Source organism: Muntiacus reevesi, chromosome 1 (assembly GCF_963930625.1).
Source record: "Muntiacus reevesi chromosome 1, mMunRee1.1, whole genome shotgun sequence".
NCBI classification, from domain to species: Eukaryota; Metazoa; Chordata; class Mammalia; order Artiodactyla; family Cervidae; genus Muntiacus; species Muntiacus reevesi.
The window spans coordinates 51288042-51306598 of record NC_089249.1 but is presented as its reverse complement, the minus strand read 5'-3'; the positions used below and the strand labels follow the sequence as shown (position 1 = coordinate 51306598).

At 40.7% G+C, this 18557-nt stretch overlaps 1 protein-coding gene across 7 annotated transcripts in view; it reads right to left on the bottom strand.

The window, feature by feature from the left end:
- The window catches only part of WNK1 (WNK lysine deficient protein kinase 1), a 127072-nt gene that overhangs the window by 20897 nt on the left and 87618 nt on the right, over nucleotides 1-18557 (bottom strand). For 2 of the 7 annotated variants that reach the window (XM_065942954.1, XM_065942962.1), the window contains exons 9-19: nucleotides 14316-15557; nucleotides 11945-12028; nucleotides 5126-5275; nucleotides 3469-3945; nucleotides 2469-2747; nucleotides 2275-2328; nucleotides 1685-1782; nucleotides 1436-1598; nucleotides 802-918; nucleotides 316-489; nucleotides 29-86 (exon numbers count right to left, since the gene is read on the bottom strand). In XM_065942954.1, coding sequence (XP_065799026.1) covers nucleotides 29-86; nucleotides 316-489; nucleotides 802-918; nucleotides 1436-1598; nucleotides 1685-1782; nucleotides 2275-2328; nucleotides 2469-2747; nucleotides 3469-3945; nucleotides 5126-5275; nucleotides 11945-12028; nucleotides 14316-15557 — 2896 coding nt within the window. The remainder of the gene's footprint in view (nucleotides 1-28; nucleotides 87-315; nucleotides 490-801; nucleotides 919-1435; nucleotides 1599-1684; nucleotides 1783-2274; nucleotides 2329-2468; nucleotides 2748-3468; nucleotides 3946-5125; nucleotides 5276-11944; nucleotides 12029-14315; nucleotides 15558-18557) is intronic. The other 5 variants (XM_065942971.1, XM_065942987.1, XM_065942979.1 and 2 more) reach the window with 4 other exon arrangements.

Genomic DNA, 18557 nt, shown 5'->3' with positions numbered 1-18557 from the left:
AAGAACAATAAAAAGAAAAGAAATTCACCTATCTGTTGTGGCATGGAAGATGCAGGAGTCGGTTGTTTGAACTCTCCTTCCAATTTCTACAACAAACAAAAGGGATTAAATGTGTTCTCTCACTCAATCTTAATGATCAAGCAAAGCAAACGGCCACATGCAAAGAGAATATAAATGCTGATCATCTCAGTTACAGGTGTGATGTGGTATCACCAGACACTCGGAAAGTGTCAGACTAGATGGCTCAGACTCTGCAAGGCAAATACGGCATACTTTTACGTAAACAGAGCTTCACCATGGGAATGATGAACCTACTTGGGCGCCTGAGAAGCCATAGTCATCCTTGCCATGGAGACTCTCCAAGCTCTGGTCACCCTCTGGCTCCACGCTGACATCCTCACTGAGCATCTCGTCAGCTTTCTCAATGATCTCCCGCACTTGCTCCACAAACGCATCTCTCTCCAGTGCCAGAATAAAGTCATTGTTCACCTGTAAAAGGAACGTGACGTCCACCTTTCGTATAGTGCTGGAGCTTTAGTCATCCCATCACCACTTCTGCCCATCTGTGTAACACCCATGCTGTGATTTGATTACTATGTGAGTCGGTTCTTCAACACCTAGTTACACACGCCCTAGGAAAAAAACACCTGTAAATCACAGGTTTGGTGTGCTAGTTAAATTCACACTGAAATAAATTCGTTACTGTCAAAATAGTTCACAGAATACTGCACATGCGCCTAAGGCAGTGGATATGAAGATCAAGGACACAGGAAAAGTCTGGAACTCCAGACAGAGACATACCATAATTGTGGCTATCTCCTCAGGGTTGTCACCATCTAAATCGAATTTGAATGTAACCATCTTCCGATTGTGAGTCTCTAACTGACATTCTACCACCCGATCTCCTTTATTTGAAACCTAAGAAGAAAAAAGGAAAGGTACTTCATATCTCAGACCACCACACTCAGCTCTGGGACTTAACGTGACAGGTAACACAGGCCAAGCACTGCCTCTTATGCTACTAACAAGGAAACCTGAAGAAAGTATCAGCCTTTCAGCTACTTATATACTTATGGAGAAGGAAATGGCGCCACACTCCAGTATTCTTGCCTGCAGAATCCCATGGACAGATGAACCTACTGGGCTAGTCTATAGGGTCGCAAAGAGTTGGATACAACTGTAGCAACTTAGCATGCACTTGTATACGTCTTTCACTAAAGGGTCTGGAAGAAATGTAAGGTCTTTGTTCTACAAATAAAACCCTATTTTTTTCCTAAAAGATAAGACAGTGCCTTCTCATAGAAATAATCGAATTTAACAATATCATCTGGGTGATTAAAAAAAAGATCCCAAACTTTCATCAATATACACAAGCTTTAGAAATATTTAAACGTTATTAATCAACTGCATGAAGCCAGAAGTCAGCAACACTTACATTGAGAATTCTCAGTTTGGGGCGGGAAGGCTTCTCGTGACGAGAGCGGCTCCTTATAGACTTCCGATGCAGCCGCTTCGTCGTCCTCCCCTCGTGCCTCCCGCTGGACGATGGGATGTTCTCGTTGCCATCACTCATGCCTGAAGCCACATCTGAGTGTGCGCTGCAAAACCAAAGTTTACAGTGAGATTTCAACCTTCCTTCTATTCCATCCTCCCATCAAGAATGGACAACTGCCCTGTCACATACCTGTCTATAGAAGAGACCACCGTGGCTGGCTGGGCAGGCTGTGGCTGAGCCCCGGGAGCTGGCTCTGGAGGAGCCACCTGAGAGACGACCTGAGTGCTCTGTGAACAGAAACGGAAATTCACACCTCGGCCGTAAAGCAGTTTATTACTGACCATCCCCAACTAGCTAGTCTTTTTTTTCCCTCATCCCTCCCTTAAGTCCTAGAAGCACTACATTTACTAATAACTCTCAAAATCAGCATCTACAGACAGTTGTCTTAAATTGCGAAGGAAATTTCTAAAGCTAGTCTCTGGTACAGACTGCATGGTGTGTCATCAGCCAGAGGAGCGGCTAGGTAGTGAGGAACTACAGCCTGCCATGCAGCCAGCCTCTCACCACAATGTGCAACAGGGCAGGCAGAGCAAAGTGCGGAAAACGGCTCAGAGCTCTCAGAGTGGGACAGAAAAGACCACTGGGAGCATAGCAGGGGAAGCTATTCTGGTGACTGCCCGTGGCAGGAACTTGTGAAAGAAAGGGTTAAGAACGACGGCTAGAGGGCCAGCTAGAGAAGTGAAGTGCTAACGAGGTTAATCTTCTCAAGGCACACTCACTTCCCAACAGAACAGCCAGTGGCAACAAGGCCCCCACACTGGCATTTCATTCTGCTGTAAGAAAAAGTCATTCACAAGTTAGTTTGAAATAGTTTCCAAATGAATGCTAAGTCAGGGAACCTATGTTCTTCCTTTGTCATTTATATCCCATTGTGCATACGCTTCAGACGTAAACATGCAGGAACTCCATTTACCTCCAGAGCTGCTTGCTGGGAGGATGTGGTGGGGGCTTGTGCTAAGCTCACTGCCGGCTGGGACACCTGGACCTGTCCTCCTACACTGCCCACAGGAACCAAGAGACTGGATTCCACATAGGACTGCACCATTGCAGGAAAGTAACCAGGGGCAGCCAGCGCCTCTGTTGGCATGGGAGGGGACAGGACTGCAGAAGGCAGGCACACAGAAGCTGTGCTGGAGGAGGGAGCAATGTTTGAGTCTCCTGGGTACTGTGATGGCAGTCGAGGTGGGAAGCCCTGTGACAGAAACGAGGAAGGGAAATTAGTGCAGGTTGGGTCATCAAATGAGCAAAACAGCAAGACATGCAAGGGAAAAAGAAAAAGAAAGGAAAGCACACAGCAAAGAAAAGTAGCCCAATCTCTAATAGTTTAAACATTTTCAAACGAAATGACTGACTGATTTCGATTTAGAGGATAGGATTGTACGTAACTGAACTTTTAAATTGCTGCTTTTCTTCCCTTCTGGAGATGATTTTAAATAGGAAGAACAAACATAATTCCTCCAAAAAAACATCTACTTTCCAGGCAGTCCAACACGAAAATGCAAAAACTCTTGAAGGTATCAGTCATGCCAGTCACATAACGACTTGCTAGTATTCTAAATCTAAACCCTGAAGGTTTCCATCAACACCATGTTGGCTACCCAACCATTACTCTTCCCATAAAAAAATGCAGCCTGATACAATGTACTGTGAGTCATACCAAGCTCTCACTCACAGTGAATGTGGAGAGAGCCATTTTTCTCTCAAGGAGGGGTCTTGGAGAAGATGCAAAGGAACCAGACATCTCTACCCGGTCCTTTCTCAGATGTGGACTATTTTGGCATGTCTGGTTGAGAACAGCAACCTGTGTTATTGCTGGTTATTATGATATTCAGTTATTCATTTTTTAAGTCCCTGATGTTCTGTCATTATGACCAAACCCTCCGTGGCCCTTCTTCTGCCAGCCAGCACAATACCTGGTAGAGAATATCTCCAGGGGGAAGTGGCACCTCAGCAGTCTGTCCAAGGCTGGCAGGGATCCCCATGGACTGAACTGCTGGCTGCAGGAGCTGCGGGTGAGCCTGACTCGGCAGCTGGGTCACAGGCTGCAGGAGGGCAGGAAGCTGACTAGGGACCACAGCGGGTGCCCCTGGGACGGCCGCCGCCGCAGCAGATGAAGCCAAGGTGAGCAGAGGCTGACTAACGCCAGCTGCCATCGTGACGGGCAGGGGTGGGAAGCCTGGTTGAGCCACGGACACGTGAGGAGGAGCAGAGGGGAGCTGAGAGACGGGCGGCAGCTGAGAGATGGGGTACTGGGGCAGTAAAGAGGGTGGGAGCGGCTGTCCCACAGGAAGGAAGTGAGCACCAGCATGGACGGGAACGACTGAGGGCTGTGTTGCAACTGGGATCTGAGGTTCGCCTTGGAGAGTTGGTACTGGCTGGGAAACTGGAAGCTGGGAAGGTAAAGAAAAACAAAACAGATAGACTTAAAAAAAAAAAAGAAAAAAAGCAAGGCTGCCAAAAGCAAGACTTGTTTATTAGCCAAAAAGAAAGAAAATTAAAACAAACACCAATCCCTGCATACATTAGTGTAAGTTAACGTGCCAACAGGAGCAGGGAGAGGCAGCTGCAGACGGGCGGCTGATGGACTGCTGCTGTTCTAAATCTGCGCTAGAAAACTCCACTCACACTTTACCATCAACAGCAGACAGTTCTTGCATAGGAAATGTCTTCTTCACATCCTGAATGAGGCATGTTTCACAAGCCATAATCCATTGGCACGTTTGCTGTCACTAAGCTTACAACTGCTATTATAGTAATGGCTGAAATTCAAAGGACTTTCTCCCCAGTGGACTTATAGCTCATCCATATTGCTTCCACAGTTCTCATGTCCCACCCAGGCCTCTAAGAGTAGGTCTATGACCATGTTCCACTAATTGCAGGATGTAATCATGCCTTTCCACATGGTCATTTTAACATTTATGAAATTAAGATATACCTTACAATTAACGGTGCGTCAGCTCTCAGTGTTACCTAAAATAATGGTGCATTTTACAACTGACAGAGTCTCAGATGTGACCAAATACGACAGAAACAATACACTGTATCAAAATACAAGCCCAAGTCCCAAGGTTAAAGTTGAAAAAATGTCCTTCAGAAAGGTGTATCTTCAACAGGGCTACTTTTCAAGTGACCAGAAGGATTATTTAGAAAAAAAAAAAAAAAATCATATAGCGTTTTTTTTTTTATGACTGTCAGAAGACAATAAGGGCAGGGAACAACACATAAGTCTACGTGAAAACAGCATAATTGCAAACCTGGAACAGATACAACTGACAATTCTAGAAAATGGCATCACTGCAGCACCCTTAATCAGTTCTACATCTGTCAAACTTATTTTCTGTTCAACCTAAAAGCTGAAGATTCTTGGATTACCACTGCTGTATAAACACCCATTTATATTAACCAATTCATATGTACAAAAGACACACCATGGACAGAGGAGCCTGGCAGGCTGTGGTCGGAGCGACTGAACGGGAACAACGCGCAGAAGTAATGTTCATTCCACTCAGCAGTTTTACCACCAGGGAAGCAAAAGTCATGTGGTGCTCCTTCCAGAAATGTGGCACTCACCTGTTTTCCCGCGGACACATGTGGCAAGGCCTGTGGAGGTGGAGGCTGACTCACGGGCTGAGCAATCGCGGCCTCGCTGGAGGCCGATGCCTGAGGGAGCGGATACTGTGCTGCCTGCTGAGAGGGGGCTGTCGGCTGCACTCCTTGCTGCTGAGAAGAAAACCACCACTCAGTTTTATTTCAAGTCGTTAATAGCACGTTTCTAAGGCAGTATATCTGCTTATCAGTGTCTGTAAGAGATGGCAATTTTAGTAATCAAGACATGCACAAAGTCACACTCACCAATTCCCCTTTATACATCTTCATTTTTCCTCTGCTGCTCTGTGTGATGGGACAACCAAGAACTAACCCATGTTTCCAGTCTGAGTCACCACTGGTTCTTCATCTGACATGCTCCTTACCCCAGGAGCAGCTCAGATACAGGTCAAATAGATGTTTTTTCCTCCAAATGCCCTCCCCTCTTTGCTCCCATTTCTTGATAGCAGCTCTCAATGTGGTTCATATTAAACCAATCCAATGGGCTTCCCTGGTAGCACAGATGGTAAAGAATCTGCCTGCAATGCAGGAGACGCAGGTTTGATCCCTGGGCCAGGAAGATCTCCTCGAGAAGGGAATGGCAGCCCACTCCAGTATTCTTGACTGGAGAATTCCATGGACAGACCATGGAGTCACAAAGACTTAGGCACGACTGAGCGACTAATGCTGACGCTGAATCTCTTCCTGTAATCTCTTAGTCTAGTTTCTCAACTGTATAATTAATCTGCTTAAAGAACAGCTCTGACAATAGCTACAAAATAGAAGAAAAGCACTGAATTTTGAACTCCACCATAGACTAGCTCTGATACCTTTGTGATTGCTCATTTTACTGACAAAATGAGGTTTCTTTCTTTGAAAACAAGGGCACAATCACTCAATTTGAAGTGAAGCAAAGGGAATGACATCTGGGAATCCAGCATGTGCTGGACACTCTGGTATAATACATCTACACTCAACGCTGACATGTAACTGTACCCAAATACTAAATTTTGCAGTAAAATTAATGGCTCCCTCTAGCTGAAACTCAGTACTTCACAGCTGACTTTCAAGATTCTCTAATACCTATCAGTAATTTAAAAATTAATTTTTAAATACAAAACAAACACTTGTTTGTAATAAAATTTTAACCATTATATTAATTAATAGAGTTAAATGATTGATTAAATACGGTTAAAACCCAACCTCATTTCTCCAGATATAACCACAATTAGTGGTCCGGTGCACTTGCTTTAAGGATTTTCTGCTATGCATAAGTGGTCACTTACACACATTGATTAAAAAAAAAAAAAAAAAAGCCCATTTTTATAAATACTATTCTCTGACCTACCAATTTCATTTCATTTATCTATGGTACCAATATCCTAATGATGAACATTTTAGTTGACCCAATATTTTGTTACTTAAAATAATGCTACAAACAATAACAGATTTTCACGTATTTCCTGGTCCATACAACTAATTAGTTATATCTGGTATAAAGATAAGTTATCTGTGTGTATGTGTTTGTGTATATGTACCTAATTGAGATACAACTGACAGGTAACAAAGATTTGATATATGTACATACTGCAAAATACTCACCACAATAAGTCTAGTTAACATTCATCACGACATATAACTCATATTTTTTTCCTGTGATGAGAACTTTTACAATCTTCTCTTAGCAGCCTTCAAACATACAGTACAGTATTATCAACTATAGTCATGATGCTATATACTACACTCCCAAGATTTTTGTTTTTACATTATGCATCTGGACACCTCAATAAGCATCCTAGATTTTGTTAGGTAATAATCAGTAAATAATATTTCTGTTCTCCATGATATTTATTTCTTATTTCTTATTATACAAATTAAAACCTTCAAAAGAATTCTGGAATGTAGTAGTGACAGTAATCATGTTTTATTTTTATTTAATTATTTCTGATAATGTATTCTTATTAACTTTAAAAAATAAGGAACCAATGGCTGTTGAATTATAAAAAATTTATTTTCAGCAACTAAGATATATCATAAATACCCAACTATAAGGCAACTCTGAATATAAGACAATTATGCCCATTTTCCCACTAAAAACTAAGAAAGTAGAAAACAGTTAACCTGAATATATTAAAACTTTAAGGAACTCACATGGAACTATCTAAGTTACCTAAGTCATTAATTTACATAGCTAAATAAAACTGCGTATTATATAAGCAGAGTAATTCAGAAATACTGCTCCCCTTGCCTCATTCCACTTCTCCACAGGTAGTACACCAGCACCTTTATCCTCAGGAGACCTGCACTGGGGATGGTCTCGCTCACCTTTATCCTCAGGAGACCTGCACTGGGGATGGTCTCACTCACCTTTATCCTCAGGAGACCTGCACTGGGGATGGTCTCACTTTTCTGGCACACAACACAGTGCCTTTCCTTTAAGTTGTGTCTTGAGGGGAAATTTGCAGTGATAGCAGATTTGTCTGACATCTGTTTGGTTAATATTAGGATAGCTGTAGTGTTCTGCAATTGCTTCACAGGAGCATATTCATGTAACCTTTAAGTGATCTGTAAGTTATTTACAGTGAACCTGGAATAGTGAGGTTGTTCCCCTAAGAATAAGATGTATGATGTCTCGGCTTATATAAAACCAACTCTGTTAGACATTGCCTACAGACATTCCCAACCCTACACATACCATTTAAGGTCCTTACAGACACATCTGTTCTCAACAGTTTTACTTTAGTCCATTCATATTTTTTATGTTATTGTTCAAAACAAAAACCAGTGAGAGCCCTCTGATATGAACACTGACTCAAGGTCTGATTATCGGGAGGTTCCCTTTGTTATAAGGGGTAAATCTGAGGAAAACCTCCACCTTATATTTGTATGTATGATTTGCCTCTCCCTCAAGCTCTATCAGTGCAGAACCTTGCTTACATCAAGGTTTGGACTTAATTAGCTCTTCTTAAAACTTACAAATTCACTCCCTCCCCCTATGTTTTAGGCAGTATGTGGGATCTTAGTTCCCTGACCAGGCATTGAACCCCTGCCCTGGTCTGCACTGGGAGTGCTGAGTCCTAATCACTGGACTGCCAGGGAAGTCCTGACTTATCTGTATTTTGGTTACACTGAAGCCCAGATTTGTTTGTCTCACAGTTATCTACCCTTTCACCTTCTACCTTGCTTATACTGCCCCCTAGCCCACTCTTTCCTTTGGGTCTAGACTCTTTATATCCTTCATCTGAATCTAACTCATAATCACAGTCCAGTTCAAAGGCTTTCATAAACCTACTGATATCCACCTCTCTGCTCAGAAGAGATATAATTTCCTCCTTTCATGGAGCCAGACTGCTTGGGTTTAAATACCCTCTGAGAAGCTGTGTACATCTGGGTAAAGCACGCAGCCTCTCCTCTCCAGCTCTCGTCTCAGCTTTCCCATCTGTACAATGGAAATGATGGTACTTGGAGGATTCATATAAGGACCAAATAAAAACCCAGGTAGAGTGCTTCACGCATTATGTACAATGTTACTATTATCCTCAATCCTTTTGTAGAAGCTGACATACATGTTTACCAGATGACTCAGGCTCCCTGAAACTAACCTTCCACAGGCCATCTTGCTGTCCATCACTGCCCACTCAGCACATGGTCCTTCAGAGCATGAACTCAGTTTGGAAAAAAACTGTTCAATTAGTTGCTGTGTGTGTGTGTGTGGACTGTCAAAAATAAGCAGTTTTACAGACATACCCTCACTCCTTGCTTAAAGTAACTGAGAGGCATGTATGCCAGTTAACCCTTAAAGCATTTATAGAAAAGTGGCACCTCTCAATAAGCCAGGAGTATATGGGGTGTTTTTTTGCACAATCACCCTGGCTAGTAATCAACACTTTAGCCAAACAAATATTGTTTTAGCATAACAGCTTGATATCATGCTTTGCATAAAACTGCCTCATAAAACCAGTTCACATAACCTATACAGACTGTGTACTATCTGTCGGACAAGGGTGCTTGAAAAAAAAAAATACTCCTACACCTGAGTTGAACAGAAAGTAAGAAATACCTAAGTCTCTACATGTGTTCTGCTGGATGAAATTATTAAGCCAGTAGGGTAGCTCATGACCCTTCTTGGCAGCAAAATACTGTTTTCCAGGAGAAATCTATTTTTGGTACCACATTAAGACACAACATACCATTAGAAGAGATTCCTGAGGAAAACCTGAGAAGAAGCAATGCCTTATTCATTTTATTTCAGAAACACAGAAATAAAGAAAATTTCAGCTAAAGTTCATCTCTTTCCTTACACTAATAAAATTAGAGATATGGTTTCCTAAGGAGGCACTGGGTCCTGACAGTATATAAAACATAAATCACATCTAAAAAGAGACTCTAATTGAATACTACAGAAGATTTACCATCTTTCTTTTCTATATATGGAATCCCAGAAGATAAAACTAACTAAATGCAGCTTCTTGGGCACCTCTGCATAATCGTGAGTCCCTGTGGAACTTTAATATGGGGGGGGAAATACTGGAAGAAATCTTAGGTTCTGGTTTGTAACATTTCATTCTAACTACCTATTGGCTATGCAACCCTGGAAAAGTTAGTCCATACTGCATACATTCATGCAGACTGTGATTCTACTTAATTTATCCTATATTTAAAATAAAAGTGTCTGAAGAAAGCATCACTGAAACAAACAGGCACTTTCGTCTCTACTGCAGAGATAGTCACACCTTTTCCCAGAGTCAACCACCTAATTCCTTTCAGTTGACAGGGTTTGCGGAGCTGCCCACCTAACTGAGCACACTCTTATCACTGCTACACTCAAGGGCTTCCTGCACTGTCTGCTTCATTGCATGCCTGAATATAAGACATCTACCAAACTCCTCTGAAAAGGAGAAACAGCATACACTGACACCTGTACATTTTACTGGTATTGGTAGGAAACTGGTACCAATGACAGTGTCTGTTCTCATCCAGCTTTATGGAACTTTAAATCTGTGTTCTTATCAGAGGTTGTTATTATAATTAAACCTGTTAAGGGTGGCAAAAATGTGACTACTTGAATTTAACTATAATTACACACAGATTAAGATACTTGTCTGGAAGAAAGGACAGGAGCAAGACAAAACAAGTTATTTCCAGCCCTTCCATTCTATAAGACAGAGATGTTGGTCACAGAGAAAATAGATTACATAGGTATCTCAGAGATAATACAGATCACTGGCTCCAGATCACTGCAATATAGTGAATATTACAATAAAGCGAGTCACATGAATTCTTTGGACTGAATTCCCTGCGCATTTAAGTTATGTTTATACCTTACTGTAGTCTATTAAAAGTGTGAAATAGCAGTATGGCTAAAGAGACAATGTACGTACCTTAATTTAAAAATACTTTATTGCTAACAGATGATCACCATCATCTGAAGCTTCAGCAAAATCGTAATCTTTTTGCAATAGTAACAAAGATCACTGATCACAGATCACCATAACAAATACAACAGTAATGAAAAAGCTTGAAATACTGTGGGTATTACCACAATGTGACACAGAGGCACAAAGTGAGCAAATGCCGCTGTAAAAGTGGTGCCGACAGACTTGCCTGAAGCAAGGTTAACACAAACCTTCAATTTTTTGTTTGAAAAAAAAAAAAAGTGGTACCTACGAGCACAACAGAACAAGGTCTGGCTATATAGCCAAGTTACTCTTGTACGAAGAATACCTCATCTAAGCCAGCATCATGACTACATGATCACACGCTAAGGTAAGCAGGCCATTTATAATGAGAATTAAAAACTTAAGTTTCAAAAATTAATAAAAACAAGCCAATTCAGAATTTGGTGGTTTGAAAACACACTTTGTAGGGAACTATCAACAATATAATTCATTGGGAAGTTTTTATGCCACACATAGTAACTATAAATTTTATTTGTAATGGATAATAAATACTCAATTGTGCCCCGAAAGCATTATTTCCTTATAAATAACTATTGTTAACTAATAGCAATGATGATCTACAGACTCTTAATTTTAGAATCAACAGTTTTGCTGTTGAATACTTCAGCACTGTACCAATCTCTCAAGCTCTCTGAACCTTTGGGACCAAACTCCCCCAATCAGAAGTTTAGAACATGTTATAAAAGTTTCTGAAAATGGTTCCTTAGGCTTGCATTCATTTTAGCATAAAATCTGACACCTCATCCCACAGATAAGAAATAATTAAAAAGGTGTGTAGAATCATTAGTGTCAAGCACAAAGAAAGCAATGGTAAAATGCTCATAAAAGGACAAATCATGAAATATACAGAAATAAAACTAATATTCTTTGTACAGTTGATCCTTGAATAACATGGATTAGAATGGCACGGATTCACTTATACATGAATTTCTTTCAGTACTATACAATCCAAGATTAATGAATCCATGGATATGTAACCATGAATAGGGAAGACCGACTATAAAGTTACACACAGATTTTCAACTGAACAGAAGGCCTGTGCCCCTAACCCCCTGTTGTTGCTCAAGGGTCAACCACATTGTTAAAATAGCATAGAATCATCTGTTTAAGAAGGCACATAAATTATTTCAGGAAAAATTCTTTTGAATATCAATATACGTCTAATCTAATAGACTGTTCAAAAATACATTAAACGAAAGATTCTTTAAAATGTTACCGAAGACAAGAAATGTTATGCTTCTTGATTTTCCTTTCAAAAACTTAGCAAGCCACTTACATCAGGAACCCAATTCATGAAAGATGTAAACAGGGTTCTGGATAAAGCGCAGCAATGAGTTGCTCTCACCTGCTGAGAATGCTGCATGGGTTGGGAGGATGGAACCCCTGTTAAACTACTTGAAGATGGCTGACCCTGGCTCTGCCCCTGTGCCTGAAGGAAAGAAGTGAATACAAAAAATTAGAGCAGCCCAAAGATACCCGTATACAGAGGTCAGGGTTCTGCAATAAACATATGAGTTCCTGAGAGTCTGACTGAGCAAGATGAAACATTAGCTTGATCGAGTATGGAGGGAGAGATGGCTGGGGCAGGTTTTTAAAGAGAAGGGTAGAGAAGGATCATATTAGAGAATATACCATGCAAAAAACCACTGATGGTTAAAACCTAACCTATCCCATTGCTCAGACTATAACTTTGACCTAAATAGTAAGATTCATAATAAAATTATTACTGAAAATGAGGAAAAAAGTAACCAGACTATCAATATGAAAAACCTATTTGAACAAAGAAAAGGGGGTATTTGGATAATGTGACTTTGGTTCCTTTTGCTATTTCTTATAGTGATACAGTGACTTTTGTCAAAAATGTAAAAAACAAAAAACAAAAACCTGTTACTATTAACTGCCAAGTACCTAGAGCAATGGTTCTCAACCAGGGTCACTTTGGGTGCCCCACACCCTTCCCAGGGACATTTGGCAATATCTGAATGTGTCTTTGGCTGGCACAACTGGGTGAGGTAGCTGCTTCTGGTGTTTAGTGAGTAGAGGCCACAGATGCTGCTAACATCTGACAAATGCACAGAATAGCCCCCACAACTAAGCATCACCTAACCTAAAATGTCAATAAGGGTGAATCTGAGAAACTCTCACCTAGAAGAGATCTTAAGTTAACCAAGAAGGTGAGAGTGAAAGAAGAACTTGACAGAGGTGAGTTATGAAGATGAGAAGTCCCACCTCTGCTGTCTCATCTCAGTTCAGAGGCACTTCTTTGAAGCCTATTTGGATAGGACATCCAATCCAACTGCATCTTAACCACCTGAGCATACATTCCTGCTTCACCTTTCCTGTAGAGTACTTGATGTTTAAAATTTCATTTTGGAAGTTTACAGAGTGAAAGTTGCAGTGCACACATTTACAGTAGAGCTGGCAACCAGTGTGTTAACGTGAGCATATCACACTGCATGTGCACGCAGTACAAATTCTCAAGCTCTGCATCTTTCTGCTGCTTAGTATTGCTCTAAGTAACTAATATTTGATGTATATTTTGGGGGATACTTTTGCCTTAGATGAGGGAAGAACATAGGAAGAAAGTATGAAGAACATATAGTAATTTATATAAGAGTGAGATGAGATCATTTAAAACATCTAAATAACATCCTGAATACATAACTGCAAAGTTTCTTAATTAACTGCAAAGTCTCCTAAAAAGATTTTATAAGACTTATACATTTGACACAATGTATCAAGGGAATACATGAAACAATCAATACTGATTCCACTTCTTGAATCCTATTATGTCCATCACTTTGTCTTTACTTGCAAGAGGCTGCATATGTTCACATACATAAACAACATTTAATTTGTTGAGGAAAAAATCTAAGAACTGAGGTATCTCATGTTCCTTACCTTGCAACATATATCACAAATTCTTAAGACAAAAGAAGCCCCATCACCCACACTAGATTCTAATTTAGTTACTAAAAATTAGAATTAGTCAATTTTATGGATTAACATTTTATTTGAACATATAATACATGGTGACTTGTTGGATGCCATTTTTAAAAGGCATCTTCATTTGTTAAGACAAATTCCTAAGGTGTTTTCTGTTTTTTAAGATCCTTTCATACTAGTGGAAACTCTATATATTCCTAATACTACTTCAAAAAAAAAAAAAGATTCCCTATTTTCCATTCTTTTCATTTTAGGGGAAAAAAAATTATCTCCTCCAAGTTTTAAAAACTAGCCATGTTTGTTTCTAGGGAGAAAGAAACATTTTACAATACTGTTTGTAAATAATCAATGCTCTGTCAACTTTATAGACACTAACATGTTCTAACTAGTTGAAAACTCCATCCATTCTATTGAGCTGACCAAAAAGTTTGTTTGGGTTTTCACATACCATCATACAGAAAAACTCAAATGAACTTTCTGGCCAACCCAATACGTATGGACAGAAATAACGGATTCTGACAAGCAATTAAAATTCTAAGTTTTTGTGTTCTTTTTCCCAAGGATTTGTACACATTATAGGTAAATCAAGCAGCTTTGGTCTCATATTTTGGTCTTAAATACAAGTAGTTTAAAATCACCCTCCCCACTCAATGGAGAAACTCCACAATAAATTAAACAATATCCCTGACGAATGGAAAAGAGGGACAGAAAACTTAAATGTAACTGTCACAGCAGGGTAGTGTAAAAGAACCGTGAAGTTTTCCTGTAACCTGTGGATGGAGTGCAGATCCTCCTGAAGAAAATGAGGCGGATAAAACCTGCGGAGAGGTGGCTCCTTGGGGGAAACAGAAGAAGAGTGGGGATTCTTGCAACACTGTCTGAGGCAGGCGGATAAAGGGTAATGAGACGTCAGAGCCAAAAGGAGCAGCTGCTCCCCCTGTAGGGGGAGGTGACTGAAATTCACTGGGGTCTGAAGAAGTGACCTGGGAGGAATCACTGGAGTACTCTGGGCTTCCTATGGGCCAGGTCTGTCCGGTGGGCTCCACCACAGAGATGGTCAACTCTGGGGCCTGGGGCGTCTGCTGCTCTTCAGTCACAGGCTGCAGGCGGCTGTGTAATCCTGCAGGTTGAGGAGGTGGTTCTTCCTGGTTCGAGTCCACAGCAACCTGCCGATTTCGGTAAATGCGCTGAGGTAAAACTCCTCCCTCTCCTTCTCCTGAAGAGGAGCTTGGAGTATGAGTGTGAAACTCAAACACACAACTGCTTCTGCTTTCGTTGTTATGAGTTAACACAGCAGGTGCAGAATGAGGAACAAAGACAGGGTGAAACTTCAAGTGTGTGGCATCTGTACTGACAGGTGCAGAAACGCTAGACAGGGGAGAGCCTGGGCTCAGTCCCGAATCTAATCTTACATTCTGGAGGTGTCCTACCAGGAGAGCCTGTCCCGATGGAAATTCAAAGACAGAACTGGAGGTGGGGCCCCCGTGCACTGGCTTCTGCTCAGGTGTCTGCTTCATAGGACTTGACAGGACTGGTGAGCTGTATGGAATACCCTCAAACTGTTCTGCCACCTGGGCCTGGTAATGTACCCCGGCTAGATACACTGCTTCCGGAGGGAGGAAGTAGTGAGCTTCTTCTGGAAGCACCAGTCCAGCTCTGTAGTCACTGTAAACTGGAGCTGGCTCAAACACAGGATGGGCCTGCACCTCACACAGCTCTCCAGCGACTCTACTGGCTGCAGGGCCCCACATGACTACAGTCTCTGGAGTCCAGTTAGGCGGGCTGCCACCAGGTGGAAGAAGACTCTGGCCGACAGTCCTCAGCAGGGGTTGGAACTGGTGAGTTTGGGCTTCCAAGAAGGAGGTGCTCTTACGCCGCTGGGCAATGGCCACCTTTGGTGGACAGGTGGGAGGTGGTGAAAAAGAAACTGGACGTTCATGAATAGTTGGGAAAAATATCTGTGATTCTGGGTATGTTGGGGTCCCCCCACGCGGATGCGCCATGGACTGAGGCTGTATCAACATGAATAAGACAAGTAATTCATACATTCATATGTGAAATTACATCAGACATGCACAACTGGGCAGCTCTGTGTAACCCTACAAAATGGTTACACCAAATTTACAATTAATAAAGAAATTTAATGCTTTTGGAAATTATGTGCATAGTAAAAACCCATTAAATACATCCAGGGTCAATAAAACTATTCTGTGGGCATCTTTGCATTAGATAAGAGCTGCTTTTCCACAACACTCCCCTCCTCAAAGGAAATGAAGAATTTAACCTTCCGAGTGACTATTCTGCTTTTACCCACAAGTAACATGGTCACTTATGACTGTACCAAATCTTCCTACCCTGAAGCCTTATTGTCTTCTGCTGTGTTAAGAGGCTCCAGGGTTCATTTCTGATTAACTAATGTCATGTCTTCTAACTAGAAATCAGAAGAGATATCTGATGGGTAGTAAAAGATACACAGCTTGGCTAGTGACCATCATTTGGTTTGGGAAACCAAACCATATACAGTTAGTTTTACTACATGAAACATGTTACAGATGCCAAACCACTGAATGTCCACTTTTCTGATACCATTTTAAGGATCGACTAATTTGCTATTCAAATCAGGTGAAAAGGGTAATGTAAATAGCCACCTTGATTTGACATTATTTTTTGGTCATAGAAGCAGTTCTAGGTTAAACACTCTAAAATTAGAATTCTACCCTGTCAAATGCAAATGGTACACACTGTAATAGTTCACTTTCATGGGCCCTTTTTTTAAAGGGTATATCAGTTTCACTTTTTCAATAGGAAAGATCCTATCAAAATTGCAAAACGGCTCCACTGTTACTTCTTCACCACAGTTAAAAGGAGGTTTCTATTTTGAATCAGAATGTTCTGGTTTACTGTTGTTTAGTCAACAGTATCCCAAGGCCACAAGACACTACACAGTTAATCACTCTCCTAGGTACAAATCTGAAGGTTTTGGGATTCCTAGATCAGAATGCTAACCAAATCCTCTATCTGGAAAAGCAGCAGCAAAGTCCCACAGTGTTTGAAATAACCTTAAGAGATAAACACATCTACAGACATTAATGGGGCCAAGACAAACTGCAAGTATTTTATGTGCACCTAATGTATTGCATTACAATCAAGGTCCACTATTCAATCGAAAAAAAAAAAAAAAAATTTTGCCAAGAGGGAACATTATGTGGCCTTTTAGGTTGTTGATCCCTCATTTTAAATAGGTAACAAATTAAAAGCAACTTTCTCTCTTCCATTATTTCTCACTGACTACGGGAAAAAATGGACTCAAGCAGTATTATTGGTATCTCTCTAGAACAAAGTGAAAACATATTTGGATAATTTCTGATAAAGAGAAAGTTTGCTTTCAAAAAAGCCAACGAGTTTAAAATTAAATAATACACATACTCTTTGCTAAGATGAAAATGCAAGGAGTTGAATACACTGGTGGGGATAGATTATAATAAAGGCTAAATTTTGCTGCTCATAGACTGCTATGTGCCAAGCAGTGTTATAAGCATTCTCTCTGATTACCTCCTTGCTTTTCTCCCCATTACAGTCTTATAACAAACACATTACAAGAAAAACCTATTTCCTAAAAGCGTAGTATATTACTAAGTTCAGTCCTGTTCTTTAATCATTATTACAACTCCTGATGCCTGGATGTATTCATTGGTGATAAATGCTCATCTGTCAGGAAGTTGGTGTTACATACAGCACTGACAAAGAGGGAAGGCAGGCTGGAGCGTCGGCACTTGCGCTGAGAGGCAGAGTACATAGGCAGGACCCTCTCCAATGCTTTAGAAAGCTTTTCGGCAAAAGTTTCCTCGGGGGCAGTCCGGAGGAGGGAAGGAGAAAGAGGTGCGGACAGCACTGGTGGTGGGGTGGAAGGAGCACTGGGAGAGATGCGGGACAGAGAGGGGACAGCAGGAAGATGGGGGACACAAACCGACATGCTACGGCCACGACGAGGCTAAACAGAAAACAAACACACACGTGAAAAACACAGCACTCTGAAAACAAAACAAAATGTACAATGGTGACAGGGCACAGCTGACATAAGGAAATGCTCCATCCTCCCCCCACTCCACGAAGTCCTTTTCTGAGGAGACAGAACTCCACAAAGCGCACTTGGCAGACCATGCTATTCTCTCTACACTGTTGGTCAAGTGCAGGTTTTTAAAAATTAACCACCAAAATAATGATCAAGTACCTTCCTAAACATTCTGAAATAACATTAACTGTTATGAGTGTATGAATAAGAATGACCGACTGAGGCAGCAAAGCAGACTGGGAAAACGATGAATACTGGCTTGTAGTCTCTGCAAACTTGTTAATAAATTCTATCAGTTTAATGCACATTATAAGATACAGAATATCTTAAGATTGAATTGCTCTTCTGGAGCTCTGGGAACCTCAGACATACAGGATTTCTCAATCCTATTTTAGAAGGCAGTAAACAAAAAGTTGTTGGCTGATAGAATAGTTTATCACATTTGCCTATCTTTGTCTATAAAGCCAAAAGTCATATTCCAGGAAAAGCATTAGTTTTCTAGACATAATTCATAGTAGATACAGGAAATATTCTGTATTTTTACTAAAGTAGTCAATGGAAAAATATCTAAACTGTGAATCTCTAAAGAATAACGTTAAATTTTTTTCAGCCACAACAAAGTTGACTTTGGTTTAAAAGTTTAAAGCATATTAATATAAAGGTCTCAATATAGCCACAAAGCAGCAAATCTAAAGCTCTAAGGCTGTCCTGAGCATGTCTGTTGTTTCCTTTTAGAAACTGTGAACTGTGTAATTAATTACATTTTTTCCCCACTCTTGCTTCTCTTGTATTTTTTAATTTTACTTGTAATTGATATGCTATTGCAAGCCATGGTAAATACTTTCTAGAATTAGAAAGGACTGATTATAAAAGCTTTGAAAAATCCTCAATGTTTAGTAATTCTTCATGATACTTCCATAGAATATTATCATTAAAAGGC